The following is a 17,891-nucleotide window of genomic DNA, read 5'->3' on the forward strand; positions in this document are numbered from 1 at the left end:
TATGTTCGATGAAACTTAATACTTCCTCCGTAGCATTTATGTGGCAACATTTGACTCGACATTAAATTTTAGAAATAATGAACACTTTGAAATGTTTATCAAATTATCCTTTAAAAAAATAATTCACTTTTATCTCTTCTTATAAATGTATTAGAAAATTAAGTGGGACCAATAAGGATAAAAAAGAAATTATATCTTTAAATGCTTATCATATAAGAAAATGTGACATTCTTTTTGCAACTGACCAAAAAGAAAATAATGTCACATAAAATGAGAATAAAAAATAATTTTTAACTGAAAAATTTAAGGACGAATTAGATGTATAGTATTTAATGGCAGAGAATTTTCAGGTTAAAATATGAAGAAATAACTCAGAATAATGAAAGGAAATAAATCTCTATTATATGTATATAAAAATAATTTTAATCATATTCAAATAATATAATTTTTCACCAAAATCTCAGTTGGCTTTGACATCGATGGTACGTACTGTCCTACTGGGTTGGCTTTGACATTGATGGTACTGGATTTGAATTTGCGATAAACTATTTAATGAATTGAATATCTTAATATTAAAATAACATTGGGAGCAAAGTAATTAAATTGTGTCATATTCGTAAGCAACAATATAGCTCAACTATAAGAAGATTAATAATACATTTTTATTTATTTATCTTTTTGTTTTTAATTTTTCTCAAAAAATAATAATTTTTGATAATTTTTAAATTTTAACTTCTATTTAACATATTTAAAATCGTGATATCAAAACATATTTTATATGTTATACATGTTGAAGATTTGTAAGATTTAATATTATATTTATTTTTTAAATTTTGTACTATAATTTTAAAAAATATTAATATTGGAGAAGTATAATATAATTGACTATTAATACCTGAAGAAGACAAATGAATGGAAGAGTATAGACTTTTTAATTTGTACTGTTTTTCTTACTCACACATGGCTTTCCAAAGTTTATTTTTATATTCATATACAGAAAATTATATTTTTTCTTAAAAAGGAAAAAGGCTTAAAATTACTTCTAAATTATTGAAAATAGCTTATATATATCCTTAAATTATATTTTAGTTTTAAAATATCTTTTTATTAAAGTATTATGTAACTTTTACCCTTATTTTTAAGAAAGGTATGTCAAGTATCATATGGCCGCCATGTACCTTTTCAAGTGTTTTTCTTACTCACACGTACATTTTCAAGTGTTATATAAATATATATATATATATTAATTAATTTCATTACAAAATGTTATGACAGAAAGATGAAGATTTTGTAGGTACATCAATCTCAAATTTGTCAACTTGTTAAAACTCATTATACTTCACTGTAAGCTTTGTGTCCTTTCCTTATCTACATCTACCTCCATGGTCTGGCAAATTTCTTCAGTAAGGAAAAATGAAGAGACTCGTTTTGTTGATGGAATAGAAAAGGATGAAAAGGGCAATCTAGAAATTTTGTTTGAAGAAATGAAATTTGTTTCAGTCCAAGAAGCTGGAAAAGTTATGCTTTGGGAGAAGAAAATCAAAAAGCTGGAAAAGTTATGCGTTCACATGACATTCACGTGGCGTTTGCATGGCACTTAATACACCTCTGTTAAAAGTAAGGGTAAAAGTGACCCAATATTTTAACGAAAGGGTATTTTTGAACAAAAATATTATTTAAGAATATAAGTGAGTTATTTCTGATAGTTCATGAATATTTTTGAGTCTTTTCTAAAATAAAAAAAAATGTCTCTAACTAGTTTGAATAACAATCCTCCTACCCTACTTTGTTTGAATATATTCTTAACTTTTTTTTATTATAAATATATCAGTACAGTGAAGTTGAAATTCATACATATTTTGTAAAAAAAAATTATTACACCGAACAATGATCAGTTAAACATAAGTAACAATATATACTACATTAAAAGAAATATGAGCATACGACAAATCAATTAAAAAATAGAGGATGAAGAGGCATTTTTCTCTAAATTTTTTATGATTCATTTAGTCTCAATATTCGGAAAATCAATATAAACAATGCACATTGTGGTCTTTATTTTTTTTCTTCTTTTTTTGATAAGTATATCTATGTATTTATGGGTTTTTTTTTTTTTTAAAAAAAAAAAGATTTCAAAACTATTTTATATATATGCAAAACATATTTCTTTTCATTTTGTTAAGAAATATATTATTTTTTTCTTCACACACTATTCGAGTATTTATAGAAGATAAAAACTTATTCGTAAGAAGAATAATTGAATTGGGATTCATTTGTGCATAAATTTATATAAAAAATTTCAAAATCGCTAAATTGACTACTGATGTGAAAAAAAAAAAAAGAGAAACCTGAAACCCTAGTATTTTTAAATGTCACAGAAGAAGAAGTGTGTATCCTCGCAGGGCCATGAAAATTTAGCAAATAGAAAATCGAAGAAATCCATTGTTTATACGGAAAAAAAAGCTAGTCTTTGCAACGAAATTATTATTACCAACATAGAAAAGTTAAATCAGATTGGTAATGGAGAAGAAGAAGCTACCCAGGAATTCAATCTTTCGACATGCCATAAGAACTAGGGTATATGTGAGTCATATGTATAGAAATAAGGGTATATATATGAGTCACTTTCATAATGAGGATATATCAACTCTAAAAAACAAAGTTTAGGGATATATCAAACTTTTTTTCCAAAAATTAATCAGTGATCTGGATAATTTGTTTAGATATAATTTTCTTTCGGTTTCTAAGTTAAGGAATTACAATGTTAATTATCTTTTCCTGAGTTTTGTGCTTTTCAAGATCTATTTATTGGTATAATATTTCGATGAAGGGTGTGCACCAGACAGTTCACCTAAGGTGGCTGGCTCCATCCATCTATAATTTAGTCTGGAGATGATCCATTTAGACCTCTGGAGTCCTTGTAACTCCTACTTTTGATGGTAACAACTACTTCCTAACTATTATGGATACGAAGATCGACTCTCCAAAATAATTGTCAAGTCCATATCGGATTCTCCAAAATGCACTATTTTTAGAAGTGTCTAACACACACCAAACATTTTTAAAGAGTCCAAGCAATATAGATGATACTAAATTCAGACTGATATTTCTGCAAAATGTAATAGGATCTATCTGCTCAGAGAATTGGTTTGACACATACATTGATTTTCACTCACACCAGGTGCACTTGTGTCAAGAAAATTGGTTAATGGATATAGAGTCAAACTCTCAAAATCAGAACTATGTCATATAAACTGGGACATAGGGAGTACAAATTAAAGTAAAAATACATAGAGTTAAGTAATAAAAGTATACGAGCAAGACGTGTGTGGTTAACTTTAGTTTTTGAAAAAAATCTAAAGTAAAAAAAAAATTGTATTATAGTATCTTCCAATGCAATCCTTTACACGTTTATTTACAAGAAATCAGCACACTAGAGAGAGTTTCAAGCATCTATTTTTTACTTTTAGCAACAGAACCTTGTTTCGAAAATAACTTCCGGAGTAATCCTGGTACCTTTGAACTCGATTTTCGCTGAGTATAGTCAACGGTAGAGCCTTTAGAAATGTCAACATCTGCAACTGAAGATTCTCCATTATTATTAAACAGTCTCAGTAACTTCAAAGCCATTACCTTCCCGTTGCTACTTCCGTTGGCATATATATTGGCAAGATCAGAAAAGACTCGTCCATCCGTGTGGATGACAAGCCGACAGTACTGAATGCATTGAGAGCACAATGAAAGAAGGAGAGACACTGCATGCTCCTGATCCTCGAGACTATCACTGTCGAGTAGCTTCACAATTGAAGGAATGCATCCATCTGTCTCAGCTACGGAAGCTGTAGCAACTTCAGTGATGCAAAGATTATTCAAAATAATAAGAGTGTCTCTTGCTAGAGCTTTATCTTCTAGAAAAGGGATCAACTTCGGAATGACATCTGAAAGTGTGATGAATGAAACAATTATGCTGTTTCCGGACAAGTTACATAATATTTTGATGGCTGGTTCGTGCAATTCTCTGTTCTGGTCATCAAGCATCTTTAAAATGGGAGTCAGAGCATCCGAAGCCATAATTTTTTGTTGACAATATTGATGGCAGGACAACACCTTCAATACAGAAAGGGCTTCTTTGGAAACATCCGTTCCAAGAAATGATACCAGAAGTGCAAAAGTGTCGTCATTCAAATATGCCAAACTGCTCCTGATATGAAAAAACCCCGTCTAGGATTAGTGTGAGGAAACAAAAACAAGACTAAAGGGGCAAGAGAACCCAAAAAGTAAACGAAACAGCGGACAAGTTGAGCTTGCATCATTGACTACAACTTAAAATCCTAGTATCGTATTCAAATTCTGAACCAGAATGCTTCTGAAAGGGCTTAACCAATGGAACAAATTCATTTCACACTCTAGTAAAGCATTAACTTAAAAAGCGTAGAATTATAACACAAAGGGGGCGGGGTAAAGGTTTACCTGCATTTCTGCAGAACAGTTGATAATGATAGACATCCCAGTTTTTGGGAATTTAGATCATTTAAATCATGTGCATCTTTCAGAAATCTAATCATTGCAGGAACAAAATCCTCGAATGACGTCCAATTGCAAGCTTGATCGCTATATTTGAAAATGTTACTAATTTTTCTGACCAAGATGCATTGTGACCCCCAAGAAAGTGAACTGAGCCTGGTTAAAGGATTCAGGTCCATATCTTGAAATTGAACTTTGTGAATACTGTCATTGCTTTCCTCTGATATCGCATCGAAGTTGCATAGTTTCTTAGCATAGGACACTTGACCTGCATCTGAAGATTCAGGAGATAAATTGCTGAAGCTGGGAAGAAGTAGATTATTCATTGAGCTGCTCAAGCTAGCGATCGAACTACAACGAGATTTCAACAAGTGAGCCCCTGCAGCCTCCATGCTGGGGTCGGGAATGCTAAGTCCATGTGTTGCACTCCACCTTGATATTAGGTCCTTCATTGTGTGATTCGGAGTCAAAGATAAGTTAGCCAATTTTCTTCTCGTTGTTGGACATGTATCATTACCTTCAGCAAACCATTTCAGTATCTGAAATCTTTCATATGTTCGTCCAGATGCAATTACAACGGGCTCATACATCAATCTCAAAGACAAAGGACATTTAAACTCATCCGGAGGTAGAGAGCTCCTCAGAACGTCCATTTCAGCATCATCAAGTCGACATCCCAAACGAGAGTTTGCTTCACATTGGTAAGAGTCTTCCTGCTGAAGAGAGCCATTCTCTGTTTGCTCTGTCACAATTGATTTTCCATGCTTATTAAGGAGCTTCAGAAATATCGATAAGATCCTCCTTTTTGATGTCTCACTCTCACCAACTCTCTCCAGAAGTTTTTTTATAGATCCTTTCTCAATTGAAAGAGCTTTTAGAGATGTGATATGAAGCTTCGACATAGCAACTTGAATTGCCTCAAAGGCATGTTCTTCAGCTGAATCTGTTGTATTTGCATATCGGCTAAGTAATTCCTTTAGAACCTTCCCTGCCTCCTCTTCAGATGGGTCCAAGCTGAATACCACACCACTCAGTTCAGCGATCAGTTGTGAAATCTGCAGCCAGTTGCACCACAGGCTCATAAATACACTTAAATAACTGAAACACATCAAGAATTATGCAATCAAGACCACAGGAATAGAAAATATGCATAGATGAACCTATCAAGGGAATGTTTTCTGACTGACCTCCGCAGCCAGCGCTACTGGAACCTGATTTTGCACCTGGCTTAAGCTTTGCTTAAACAAGTTTCTTGATTTCTCACATCTTGAAAGTATGGAATCTCCTGTTAGCGCCTGAAAACACAATACAGATTGTTGTTCAGTGAATGAAGACAATAGACATAAGAGTATCATCATAATTCGTTCATAAAGTCTAGATGTACTATAGGTATCATACATACACATAACTGCATAAACCGAAGGACTGTGTTAGAAGCATGAGACGATACTTTGAATGTGCCTCTAACATCCCACCCATCCCGTATAGTTGTACACTCTTCCTTGGACTAACCTAAGCTACTGACCTCCAAGGAAACATAAACAAGATGGCATCAAGAAAAAACCATGTATATTGATCTAGAATGGAAATTCCACCAGATTTTAAAGTTTTGTACCAATCTACCAATACCTAGGAGATATACTTTACAAAAACAGCCAAGATGAAATTAGTCGGCTGCACACAAAGTATAGCTTAGCTGGTAGATCTCCCATTATTTTTGAGATATATTTAACAAAAACAGTTTAGTGTAAGCTTATTTGGAAGATAAATTTAACACAAACACTTAAAACAAAACTGGTTGGCTTAGCTTGTTCCAGAATGCATACCAAGTACAGTTTACTAGATTCAGTGCAACGCTGACACAGCGTCTTGGCTATGTCAATTTCAATGTTCAACCGGCAAAGTGCCTCTCTTCCAGAAGAGCATCCAGGACGGGCTGCTTCAATTTCAGGAAGTAATACTGAAACTCTAGTTATAAACTGAAATAGCTTCATGCACATTAGATAATGCACCTGTCGTCATCATAACCAGCAGAGATATTGAGTTAATTTCGAAAAGGGAAATATAAGTTTAAGACTTACAGAAAACAGTACCGTGGTATGGGAGAAATGACATTTGGAGAACTGCTTCATTGCATTTAGAAAACTAACAATGTTTCAACGACAAAAACCCCAGCCAGCAGAATTTTCCATTGAGGCAAGAATCTTTTGTTATAATTTCCAGTTCCCTTTATAGAATTCTAACTAGGACCTCCTCCTTTTTTTTTTGACAACTGTGGCAGGTACCGTGTACACCAAGACTTGAACAAATAGATTAGCATTTTGCAGTCGGAAATTGAACCAAAGAACCTTATGGTTCTCAACCTATTTCGTAGAGTCCTCGGCCACACCCTCCGGTGCCATTCTAACTAGGACTATTGACATCTTCTAATACTGGGAAAAGCCTCTAACTTTAACTATGTAATTAACCAAGAAGTGGAATTAATAACTACTTGTGCTAAGAAAAAGCCTACTTTTAGAGTAAGCTCTCTCATTCCACTAACAATATAGGAGCAAAATTTCTCATCCATGGGGATGCAAAAATGGAACTAACGCATATGGAAAAAAAAAGAGAGGAGCTTAGTATTATATACCTTAATAGCACGATAAGACTGCGGCGTCTCACTTACTTCAGAAGAACCACTCCACATGATGATTTCTGGTAAAAATGAGCAGAAAACCAAGTGTCAAATTTAACATAATACTAATCTCTTTATGATCAGTTGACATAGTAGTAATATATACTATCAACACCAAATAAATACAAAGTGAAAAAAAAAGAAAAGTGATTGTCAGCTACAAATCAAAAACAGAAGCCTTGAAATTACAATGAACTACAACTTTTTTGTGGTAATAACAAAATCCTTCAACTGTTCAAAGACAATCAGAACTGTTCATTTCTCATAAACACAACCAAGTCTCTATCCAATTACAAAGCTTTCCACAGATAGCAATTCCAAATATTGAAAACAATGAAACTATCAAAATGACCATCAAATTCAGAATTTTACCAAGAACTAAGCTGACAAAAAATTTCAAGAATTCTCACTCCAGAAGAGAAAAATACAAAACCCCCTTCAACACAGTTTCAGCAGTTTATTCAAAACTGAGCCAAATTTCACATTTCAGAACATGGGGTTAAAAGAAAGATATCTCTACTTAAAAAGATCCAATTTTTTTGCTCAAAGTTCAAATTTTATACAAGTCATTTCATCATTCACTTGGTGGGCAAGAACAGAAACCCCAGAATCAAGAAACACATGCGCAAGAAGAGAAACCCCACAAACAAGAAACACATTTACTTGCATTTTGCTATATAACACATTCAGCTCAGCCTTTAATAAGCCCTTCAAAGTACAAAAATCAATTGAAAAGACTAACACAAAATGCCAAAACTACACAGAAAACAACCTATTGTGACATTGGTCCGTCAATGTGGTAAAGGCAATAACTTTATGGTCGTCGAAGACTTATATAAAGTTTCTTTTTTTTCATTTTAGTTTTGTATATAAATTATTGATAATGTTATATTAAATTAATGTAAAATATATTATTATATGATTTAATAAAATAAAATAAATTATAAATTTAAATACATAACATGTAAATATTGATTTGATGTGAACCTTCGATGATGCGAGTAAATTTTACCCACCTCTCACCTTTGAAATTACATTTATAAAGGTATGATACTATACTATCCTCTTTTTAGACTTCAGTATTATATGGATTTAATATTACTGTGATATAATTTGAATTTCTAAAGTTGAATATAAAAATAATGATAATTTATTCATAAAATTTTATAGCGTATAATTGAAGTATAAAATTTTAAAATTATGTTAATTATTTTTTAAAAGTCATAAAAACAAATACAATATTCAGATATTTTCTTCGTTTATTTTACTTGTCTTTGTTTGACTTTACAAACTTATTGTGAAAAAATAAATATAACCATACTTATTAGATTTTCAAGAACGATTTGAAGAATAATGTAGTAAAATATGAAAAAATTATTATTATTATTACGAAAAAAATGAAAAATCTATTTGAGAAATAAAAATAAGTAAAATTAAATAAAGAATATGTGTTTAAATAAGAAAATTATAATGAATAATGACAGGAATAAAAGTAGCAGACTCTCTTGAATGTTTAGTCAACAACACTGTTGCTAGTGATTTAACTGATCATATTTCCTTTTTGCATGGTTTAATATTGCATAATATTTTATTTTTTTTCTTATAAAGATATTTTATATTCAAAATGTTAAAATAAAGAATACTTATCCTTTCAAAATGATCTTTATTTGTTAATTTGTAAGTTGATTCTTTGATTGGAATTAAAATTTATTGTTTATTGCTACTTTATATACATTTTTTTTATTGTGATTAAAATTTATTGTTTAATATTGTAAAAAAATTTCATTATATACCAATGAAGTCTCATTGTTATCTTATTATTTCTTTCATCATTTTTCCTTATGAAAAGATTTTTAAAGATATTTTAATTTTAATCAAAATTATTGTTATAATATCAAATTTTATAGAAAATAATGTATTTTAAATATATATATATATGTGTGTGTGTGTTCATGTGGACACATTACTTACTTAAAATAACGCAATATTTATGATGTCCACATAGACACATATATACCTTTAAAATATAATATTTAATAGTAAAAGTGTAAAAGATCTTTTCCAGACTTTGATGTCGTAAGTCGTAACAACAATTTCGATCATAGTTAATATATTTCAGACACTTTTTCATTTTTCGTTACTTATTAACTTTCAATTGAAATCAATATATATATATATATATATATAAATATATATATATATATATTAAAAGAGTGCTATGAATTTTAAAGAACCTTAAGCTATGACAAGTACTTATAAAAAAAAATTGACTAATCAATTTTGTCACGCTTTGGATAGAAACAACAGGCGTTTATCTCAACTATATTTAAGTCATTTTTTTCCTTTTAAATTTGGTGGTGTTTCAAATATATCATGTCAATTCAATCCTATATAACACAAATTCAATCCTATATAAAAACAAAATATATTGTGTGAATTCAATTTTGTTTATTGGTTTGTTTAAAAATTGATGTAATATATTAAAAAAATTCATTCAATATTTAAATTCATTTCGAAGCTTCAGTTAATTTGAACTTGTTACTCATGAATCTCCTAAGACTCATTTACTAGGAAAGCAGTTTCTAACAATTTTTTGTTTTTTATACTGAAGCTTCAAATCCAAAATTATTTAATTAAAATTGAAGAGATAATATTAACTGAATTACGACTCATATTATTACAACTTATATTATTTTTTTAATTTTATTTTATGACAAAGAGAAAATCGTAATTGCTATTTTTTGGATGGACACAGGTAAAATCTGTATTCCTATAGTCCCACATAGGAGAGGTAATATGCACTATGCAAGCCCGACGTAACGAGCTTAACTGAGAATGGCAAAATCCTTGTCAATAGCTCACAAACCACATAGAAAAGGTAATCCACACTAGACAAATTCATTTCGACGAGCTCAAATCCAAAAGACAAATTCTTTCAAACGAGATGAAAATCCCATAAGTCTAAACTATTTGATCATTCCGAGGATAACAATGACTTTATATTTTGAAACGTCATTAGAATTTTGTATAATTTTAATGAAAATCCTATGTGTTATGAGGTTACTTAATATATATAAATAATTTATTAAAAATTCATGTATTCTAAGGTTTTAAATGAATCTTATTCTCATGAGGAAGATTCCAAACATGTAGTATCAATAGCTTGCAAATCACGTAGGATAGAAAATTCGTACTATGTGAATTCGTTGTGATGAACTCAATTCAAAAGGTCAACCCCTTGCCTATAACTTATAAATCAGATAGGAGAGGTAACTCACACTAGACAAACCCAGTGCGATAAGCTCGACCCAGAAAATAAATCTCTTTCTTTCGCTAGCAAGGGATTTTGACTTGAGACCTCTAAAATGAAAGTCTCAAGTCCAAACCACTCGGTCATCCTGAAGGGTAAAAACTTTTTATTTTGAAACGTCTTTAAAATTTAGTAATTTTAATATAAATTCTATGTGTTATATATATATATATATATATATATATATATATATATATATATATATATTAAAATTCATAAATACAAAGAAAACCTAAGCATCAACATCTTAATGGTTATTCTTGTTGGGTATGTAGCAAGAATTGATGGGAAATAGAGGGAAGAAGAGGAATTTGAAAGGTTTAGAACTTGAAAGGTTGGGAACTTGAAAAGTCCTCTAATGCTTTATTGAAAAAAGGCAATAGTCCCTCATCGGTAATGGAAAGGAAAATAGGAGAGTTTAAATAAATAAACACTCCTATTAATTGTTAAAAGGGTTGGACAGAGGGACCCCCCTCGCGCCGTCGTCGTCGCTCGCTTGCTTCGCTTCGGCTTTGGCAAATGATCGAGAGATAATTTTTTGGACAAAATTTATTTTAATTATTTATTAATTAATTTTAAATGGCCAAAAATTATTTTCAATAAATTAGTTGATAACAGAACTTAACCGAAATGTTTTCAACTTTTTAGTTAACCCGACCCGACTCGGATCCGCGCGAGTGACCCGTTTTAAATTCCGTTATATTCAAAATTTCCCGCCATGACTGTTCTGAAAGGTTGCAACTTTCAGGAACAGTCAATACCAATTGAAAGTTTGCAACCTTTCATTAATGGTCGTGTTAATTCTGAAAGGGTTGCAACCATTCAGAATATATTCTTCTTGCCTATAAATACCATTCAGTCTTCAGAATATTTACTACGAATTTTTTCTGATCTTCCTTCTTCTTAAAAACATACATTTCTTCGTGTACTTTCCTGCTGTGGATTGATTCGCTGACAGTAGAGTTTTTGGTATCTATACTCTGCTGATTAAAATCATTTTATCCTGGGAGGTTATATTTCAAATCAAACCTCGGATACTAGAGGGGAATAATTTCCTTAAGGGGACACTGTGAATTCAGTGGACTTGATTTTCTTCCTAAAATTTCAATAAGAGTATTCCAGATTCTGGTACGTTTTTTACAGATTAAATTATTTTCTACAAATAAATTTCTGTTCATCTTATTTACTGGTTATGAGAAAATCTCAGTTACTTTGTGTTTCTGAATGATTTATTAGAACCAGTAATTTCTGATTTTATAACACAGGTTGGAAACAATCTTAAGGAAATTATTAAATCTGTGTTTCTGGTGGAGACAAAAATCTTTGTGATTTTATACTCCTTTAAGTCTGCAATTATATTTTTATTGCTTACTTATATTATATCAATTTTGTTTATCAGAAATGGAAAACACTGGTGTTACAGTGGCTGTTGCTGCACCAACCCGACCTCTTGTATCACAAGCAGAGAAACCGGGTAAATTCACAGGTGTGAATTTTAAAGGATGGCAGCAACGAGTATTTTTCTGGCTTACCACTCTTGGTCTGCAGAAATTTACAAGTGAAGATACTCCAGTTCCTGCTGATGATATGCCAGACAGGGAAAAATTTATGATTGTTGAAGCATGGAAACAGTCAGACTTCCTATGTAAAGGTTACATTTTGAGTGCTTTAGAGGATGACTTATATAATGTCTATAGTGCAATAACAACTTCAAAAGAGTTGTGTAATGCACTTGAGAAGAAATATAAGACAGAAGATGCATGCTTGAAAAAGTTTGTGGTCGCAAAGTTTTTAGACTATAAAATGACAGATAGTAAAACTGTTGGATCACAAGTGCAGGAACTTCAACTTATTCTCCATGATCTGATTGCTGAAGATATGGTAGTAAATGAAGCTTTTCAAGTGGCTGCAATGATCGAAAAGTTGCCTCCTTCGTGGAATGATTTCAAGAATTATCTAAAGCACAAGCGTAAAGAAATGAAGCTTGAAGATCTTGTGATTCGGCTCAACATTGAGGAAGATAACAGAAATGCCGAAAAGAAGTCGCGTAAGAGTTCAACAATCATTGGAGTTAATATTGTTGAAGAAGCTCCTACCAAAGACAAAAAGAGAAAGAAGTCCAACGGGCAGAAGTCAGAACAGGCCAAGAAGAAATTCAAAGGCAACTGTTATAATTGTGGCAAGGCTGGTCATAGATCTTCTGATTGTCATGCTCCAAGAAAGGACAAAAACAAAGGCAAAGGCAAAAATCAAGCAAACATCGTGGAAAAAATGGAAGATGCAGATGAGTTGTGTGCAATGATATCGGAGTGTAACTTAGTTGGAAATCCCAAGGAGTGGTTTCTCGACTCAGGTGCCACTAGACATATTTGCTCTGCAAAAGAAGCCTTTGCAACATACACTCCTGCTGAGTACGATGAAGATTTATTCATAGGAAACACAGCAACAGCAAGGATTGCAGGAACTGGCAAAGTAATGTTGAAAATGACATCCGGCAAAGTGTTGACTTTAAACAATGTTCTGCATGTCCCTACTATTAGGAAGAATTTAGTTTCTGCTGCACTACTCGTTAAGAACGGGTTTAAGTGTGTCCTAGTTAGTGATAAAGCTGTAATAAGTAAGAATGAAATGTTCATAGGAAAGGGCTATCTCAATAAGGGTCTTTTCAAACTAAATGTAATGGTTATTGACAGTATCAATAAAAATTCTGCTTCTGTTTACTTATTGGAGTTAAGTGATTTATGGCATGCACGTTTGGGACATGTAAATTACAAAGCCTTGCGAAAATTGGTTAATTTAGAAGAATTGCCTAATTTTAAATGCGATAAGTCGAAATGTGAAATTTGAGTGGAAAGTAAGTTTGTTAAACATCCTTACAAGTCTGTTGAAAGAAATTCTAAAACTTTAGACTTAATTCACACAGATATATGCAATATGAAGTCAACACCATCTCGTGGTGGAAAAAAGTACTTTATAACTTTTATTGATGACTGCACTCGATTTTGTTATGTATACTTGCTTAATAGTAAGGATGAAGCAATTGATCCATTTAAGCAATACAAAAATGAAGTGGAAAACCAATTGAATCTAAAGATAAAAATGATTCGGAGTGATAGGGGTGGAGAATATGAATCTCCTTTTGTAGAGATATGTTTGGAATATGGTATTATTCATCAAACTACTGCACCTTATACACCACAGTCAAATGGTTTGGCAGAATGGAAGAACAGAACATTAAAGGAAATGATGAATGTCTTAATGATCAATTCTGGTTCACCGCAAAATCTTTGGGGGGGAAGCCATTCTTACAGCTAATAAAATACTCAATAGAGTACCCCATCGAAAAACACAATCAATTCCATATGAGTTGTGGAAAGGAAGAAAACCCAACTTGAAATATTTTAATGTGTGGGGGTGTTTAGCCAAGGTAGAGGTTCCTTTACCGAAGAGGGTTAAAATTGGACCCAAAACAATAGATTGTGTCTTTATTGGATATGCTGTGAATAGTAAAGCCTGTCGATTTTTGGTTCACAAATCTGATAATCCTGAGATTCATGTTAATACGATAATTGAATCAGTAATGCAGAGTTTTTTGAAAATATTTATCCGTATAAAACTGAAAGTGAGTCAACAAGTGAAAGATCTAAACGACCACGAGAAGAATCAATGGAAAATATTCTAACTAGTGAGGAACCTAGGCGAAGTACTCGACAACGAAAATCTGTTTCTTTCGGACCAGATTTTGTAGCACTACTGCTTGAAAATGAGCCTCAAACTTTTAAAGCAGCTATGTCTTCGTCAGAGTCAACTTATTGGAAAGAAGCAGTCAATAGTGAGATTGAATCAATTTTAAGCAATCACACTTGGGAATTGACTGATCTTCCTCCAGGAAATAAACCTTTAGGATCAAAATGGATCTTTAAAAGGAAAATGAAAACTGATGGGACTATTGACAAATATAAGGCTAGATTGGTAGTCAAAGGGTACAGACAAAAGGAAGGTCTGGACTACTTTGACACATATTCTCCAGTAACAAGGATAACATCAATTAGGATGTTAATAGCACTTGCAGCAGTGCATGATCTTAAAATCCACCAAATGGATGTAAAGACAGCCTTCTTAAATGGAGAGTTAGAGGAAGAAATTTACATGGAACAACCTGAAGGGTTTATAGTTCCTGGTAAAGAAAAGAAAGTATGCAGACTTGTGAAGTCACTTTATGGACTCAAGCAAGCACCCAAACAATGGCATGCTAAATTTGATCAAGTAATGTTGGCAAATGGATTCAAAATTAACGAATGTGATAAATGTGTTTACATAAAAAATGTTATAAATCATGAAGTCATTGTTTGTTTGTATGTTGATGACATGTTAATAATGAGTAAAGAAATTGATGATATAAATGCTACTAAGCGCATGTTGTCCAACAAGTTCGATATGAAAGACTTAGGAGTTGCTGATTTGATCTTAGGGGTCAGGATTATCAAAACTCCCTAGGGACTAGCATTATTTCAATCTCATTATATTGAAAAAGTATTGGATAAGTTCAATTACTTGAATTTCAATGTAGTCAAAACTCCAATTGATTTAAGTTGTACATTTAAAAAAAATGAAGGTCAAAGTGACTCTCAATTGGAATATGCCAGAGTGTTGGGAAGTTTGATGTATATTATGAATTGCACACGACCAGATATAGCATGTGCTATTAGTAAACTGAGTCGGTACACTAGTAATCCGAATCAAACTCACTGGATGATTATGAAACGTGTGTTGGGTTATCTAAAATGGACACAACATTATGCTTTGCATTATAATAAATATCCTGCTGTGATTGAAGGATATAGTGATGCAAATTGGATCAACGGGTCAAATGATGTAAAATCCACGAGTGGTTATGTATTCATACTTGGTGGAGGAGCTGTCTCTTGGAAATCTTCCAAACAGACATGTATTGCTCGCTCCACAATGGAATCTGAATTCATTGCTTTGGATAAGGCTGGTGAAGAAGCAGAATGGCTCCGGAATTTCCTAGAGGATATTCCATTCTAGCCCAAACCTGTCGGACCAATTTGCATACATTGCGATAGTCAAGCAGCAATAGGTAGGGCAGGGAGCATTATGTACAACGGGAAGTCTCGTCATATACGACGTAGACATAACACCATAAAACAACTGCTCTCTAGTGGAATTATCACAATTGACTATGTAAAGTCAAGCGATAATGTGTCAGATCCACTAACGAAAGGCCTAGTGAGAGAGACAGTTGAAAGATCATCTAAGGGAATGGGTTTACGGCGTAGGACAAGTCAGCATGACGGTAACTCTATCTAGCAGACTGGAGATCCCAAGAGCTAGATTCAAGGAGAAAAACAAAGTTGTGGCTGACGGTTCGACATTGTCAAATAACTCAATCCATTCTCATGATGAAGACAATGTTCAGGAAAAGGTTAAGACTTTAAGGCTTGTTAATGAGGTAATAAAGCTTAAAGTTTTTAATGATTTGCTAAGTTTGGTAGATTTGACCAAATAGTGTATCTACGAGATGACACGGTTAGAAATCACCTATGTGAGTGTGAAGTGGAAGCCGTTTCAAAGAGAATTTATGTCAAAAGCCTATTCTCTATACACTTATGAAATCAGGAGGTGTTCATGGCTGAAACGAACACAACAGTAAGAATCATAAACAGTAAAGGGTTAATTGTGTGACATATGGTTGTCTAGATATACACCAAAGTTCGACGGTTCAAAGATATCACATCTACTGATTGACCGAGTATATCCGACATATGTTCACTACGGAAAGTCCAAGGGGAAACCTACTTATCCAGATGCAATTAATCCTTGCTTGTAAAGTACACAATTGTCCGTGCATTCCTATGTTATAACTATTCCCCATCAATGTGGGGGATTGTTGGGTATGTAGCAAGAATTAATGGGAAATAGAGGGAAGAAGAGGAATTTGAAAGGTTTAGAACTTGAAAGGTTGGGAACTTGAAAAGTCCTCTAATGCTTTATTGAAAAAAGGCAATAGTCCCTCATCGGTAATGGAAAGGAAAATAGGAGAGTTTAAATAAATAAACACTCCTATTAATTGTTAAAAGGGTTGGAAAGAGGGACCCCCTCGCGCCGTCGTCGCAAATGATCGATCAAGAGATAATTGTTTGGACAAAATTTATTTTAATTATTTATTAATTAATTTTAAATGGCCAAAAATTATTTTCAATAAATTAGTTGATAACAGAACTTAACCGAAATGTTTTCAACTTTTTAGTTAACCCGACCCGACTCGGATCCGCGCGAGTGACCCGTTTTAAATTCCGTTATATTCAAAATTTCCCGCCATGACTGTTCTGAAAGGTTGCAACTTTCAGGAACAGTCAATACCAATTGAAAGTTTGCAACCTTTCATTAATGGTCGTGTTAATTCTGAAAGGGTTGCAACCTTTCAGAATATATTCTTCTTGCCTATAAATACCATTCAGTCTTCAGAATATTTACTACGATTTTTTTCTGATCTTCCTTCTTCTTAAAAACATACATTTCTTCGTGTACTTTCCTGCTGTGGATTGATTCGCTGACAGTAGAGTTTTTGGTATCTATACTCTGCTGATTAAAATCATTTTATCCTGGGAGGTTATATTTCAAATCAAACCTCGGATACTAGAGGGGAATAATTTCCTTAAGGGGACACTGTGAATTCAGTGGACTTGATTTTCTTCCTAAAATTTCAATAAGAGTATTTCAGATTCTGGTACATTTTTTACAGATTAAATTATTTTCTACAAATAAATTTTTGTTCATCTTATTTACTGGTTATAAAAAAATCTCAGTTACTTTGTGTTTCTGAATGATTTATTAGAACCAGTAATTTCTGATTTTATAACACAGGTTGGAAACAATTCTCTCCTCTCTTTTTGTTTTTACAAAGAAATAAGTCAATCAGCTAGTGCAAGTATAATATACTTCATCAGTTTTTTATGAAAAAATTAAATTAAATTATGTAACATAAATAAAAGAGATGATAAATATAATAAATATTTTTTAATTTTATAATTTTAAATATTCCACGTAAAAAATGATATAAAAGAAAATGATATATTTTATTGACTAAAAGAAATATATCAAACAAAAACGAAAAATATATAATAAATTGACCAATGTCTTTTTTTTCCTTTTTTCTGTTTACGTGTATGTTCCCTAGGTGAAGAAAAAAGGGTCTTTTAATTCTAATATTTGGCCTACTAAAGAATTGACAAACAAAAGAAAATTTTGGTGATAATTGATGATGGTACATGATTTAAGCCTTTTTTTTTTTATATTGTATTATTTTAATAGCTCGTATATTTTGTTTAGATTAATTTATTCGAAAGAGTTAATAGT

General features: G+C 32.1%; 1 protein-coding gene across 5 annotated transcripts; it reads right to left on the reverse strand.

The window, feature by feature from the left end:
• Window positions 1-3,329: 3,329 nt before the first annotated feature.
• LOC101248848 (U-box domain-containing protein 5-like) lies at window positions 3,330-8,039 on the reverse strand. Of its 5 annotated transcripts, none has more exons than XM_010319406.3 (6): window positions 7,974-8,039; window positions 7,157-7,221; window positions 6,351-6,536; window positions 5,712-5,819; window positions 4,471-5,579; window positions 3,330-4,201 (listed from the first exon to the last, which is right to left on the reverse strand). In XM_010319406.3, the coding sequence occupies exons 2-6, from the start codon at window positions 7,211-7,213 to the stop codon at window positions 3,454-3,456; spliced, it is 2,208 nt and encodes a 735-aa protein (XP_010317708.2). In that variant the 5' UTR covers window positions 7,214-7,221; window positions 7,974-8,039; the 3' UTR covers window positions 3,330-3,453. The 5 variants fall into 5 exon arrangements, with proteins under 5 accessions (XP_010317708.2, XP_069151588.1, XP_010317707.2 ...); XM_069295487.1 differs by having other exon boundaries at window positions 4,471-5,622; window positions 7,974-8,008; XM_010319405.4 differs by lacking the exon at window positions 7,974-8,039 and adding an exon at window positions 7,574-7,961.
• Window positions 8,040-17,891: the final 9,852 nt, after the last annotated feature.

Source organism: Solanum lycopersicum, chromosome 3 (assembly GCF_036512215.1).
Source record: "Solanum lycopersicum chromosome 3, SLM_r2.1".
Lineage (NCBI taxonomy): Eukaryota > Viridiplantae > Streptophyta > Magnoliopsida > Solanales > Solanaceae > Solanum > Solanum lycopersicum.

Coding starts and splice junctions, on each gene's coding strand:
- LOC101248848 (XM_010319406.3), bottom strand. CDS start 7,213: ATGTGGAGTGGTTCTTCTGAAGTAAGTGAGACGCCGCAGTCTTATCGT. Junction 5,820..6,350: donor AATCTAGTAAACTGTACTTG/GTATGCATTCTG, acceptor TTGTGTTTTCAG/GCGCTAACAGGAGATTCCAT. Junction 5,580..5,711: donor CAGTAGCGCTGGCTGCGGAG/GTCAGTCAGAAA, acceptor AACTGGCTGCAG/ATTTCACAACTGATCGCTGA.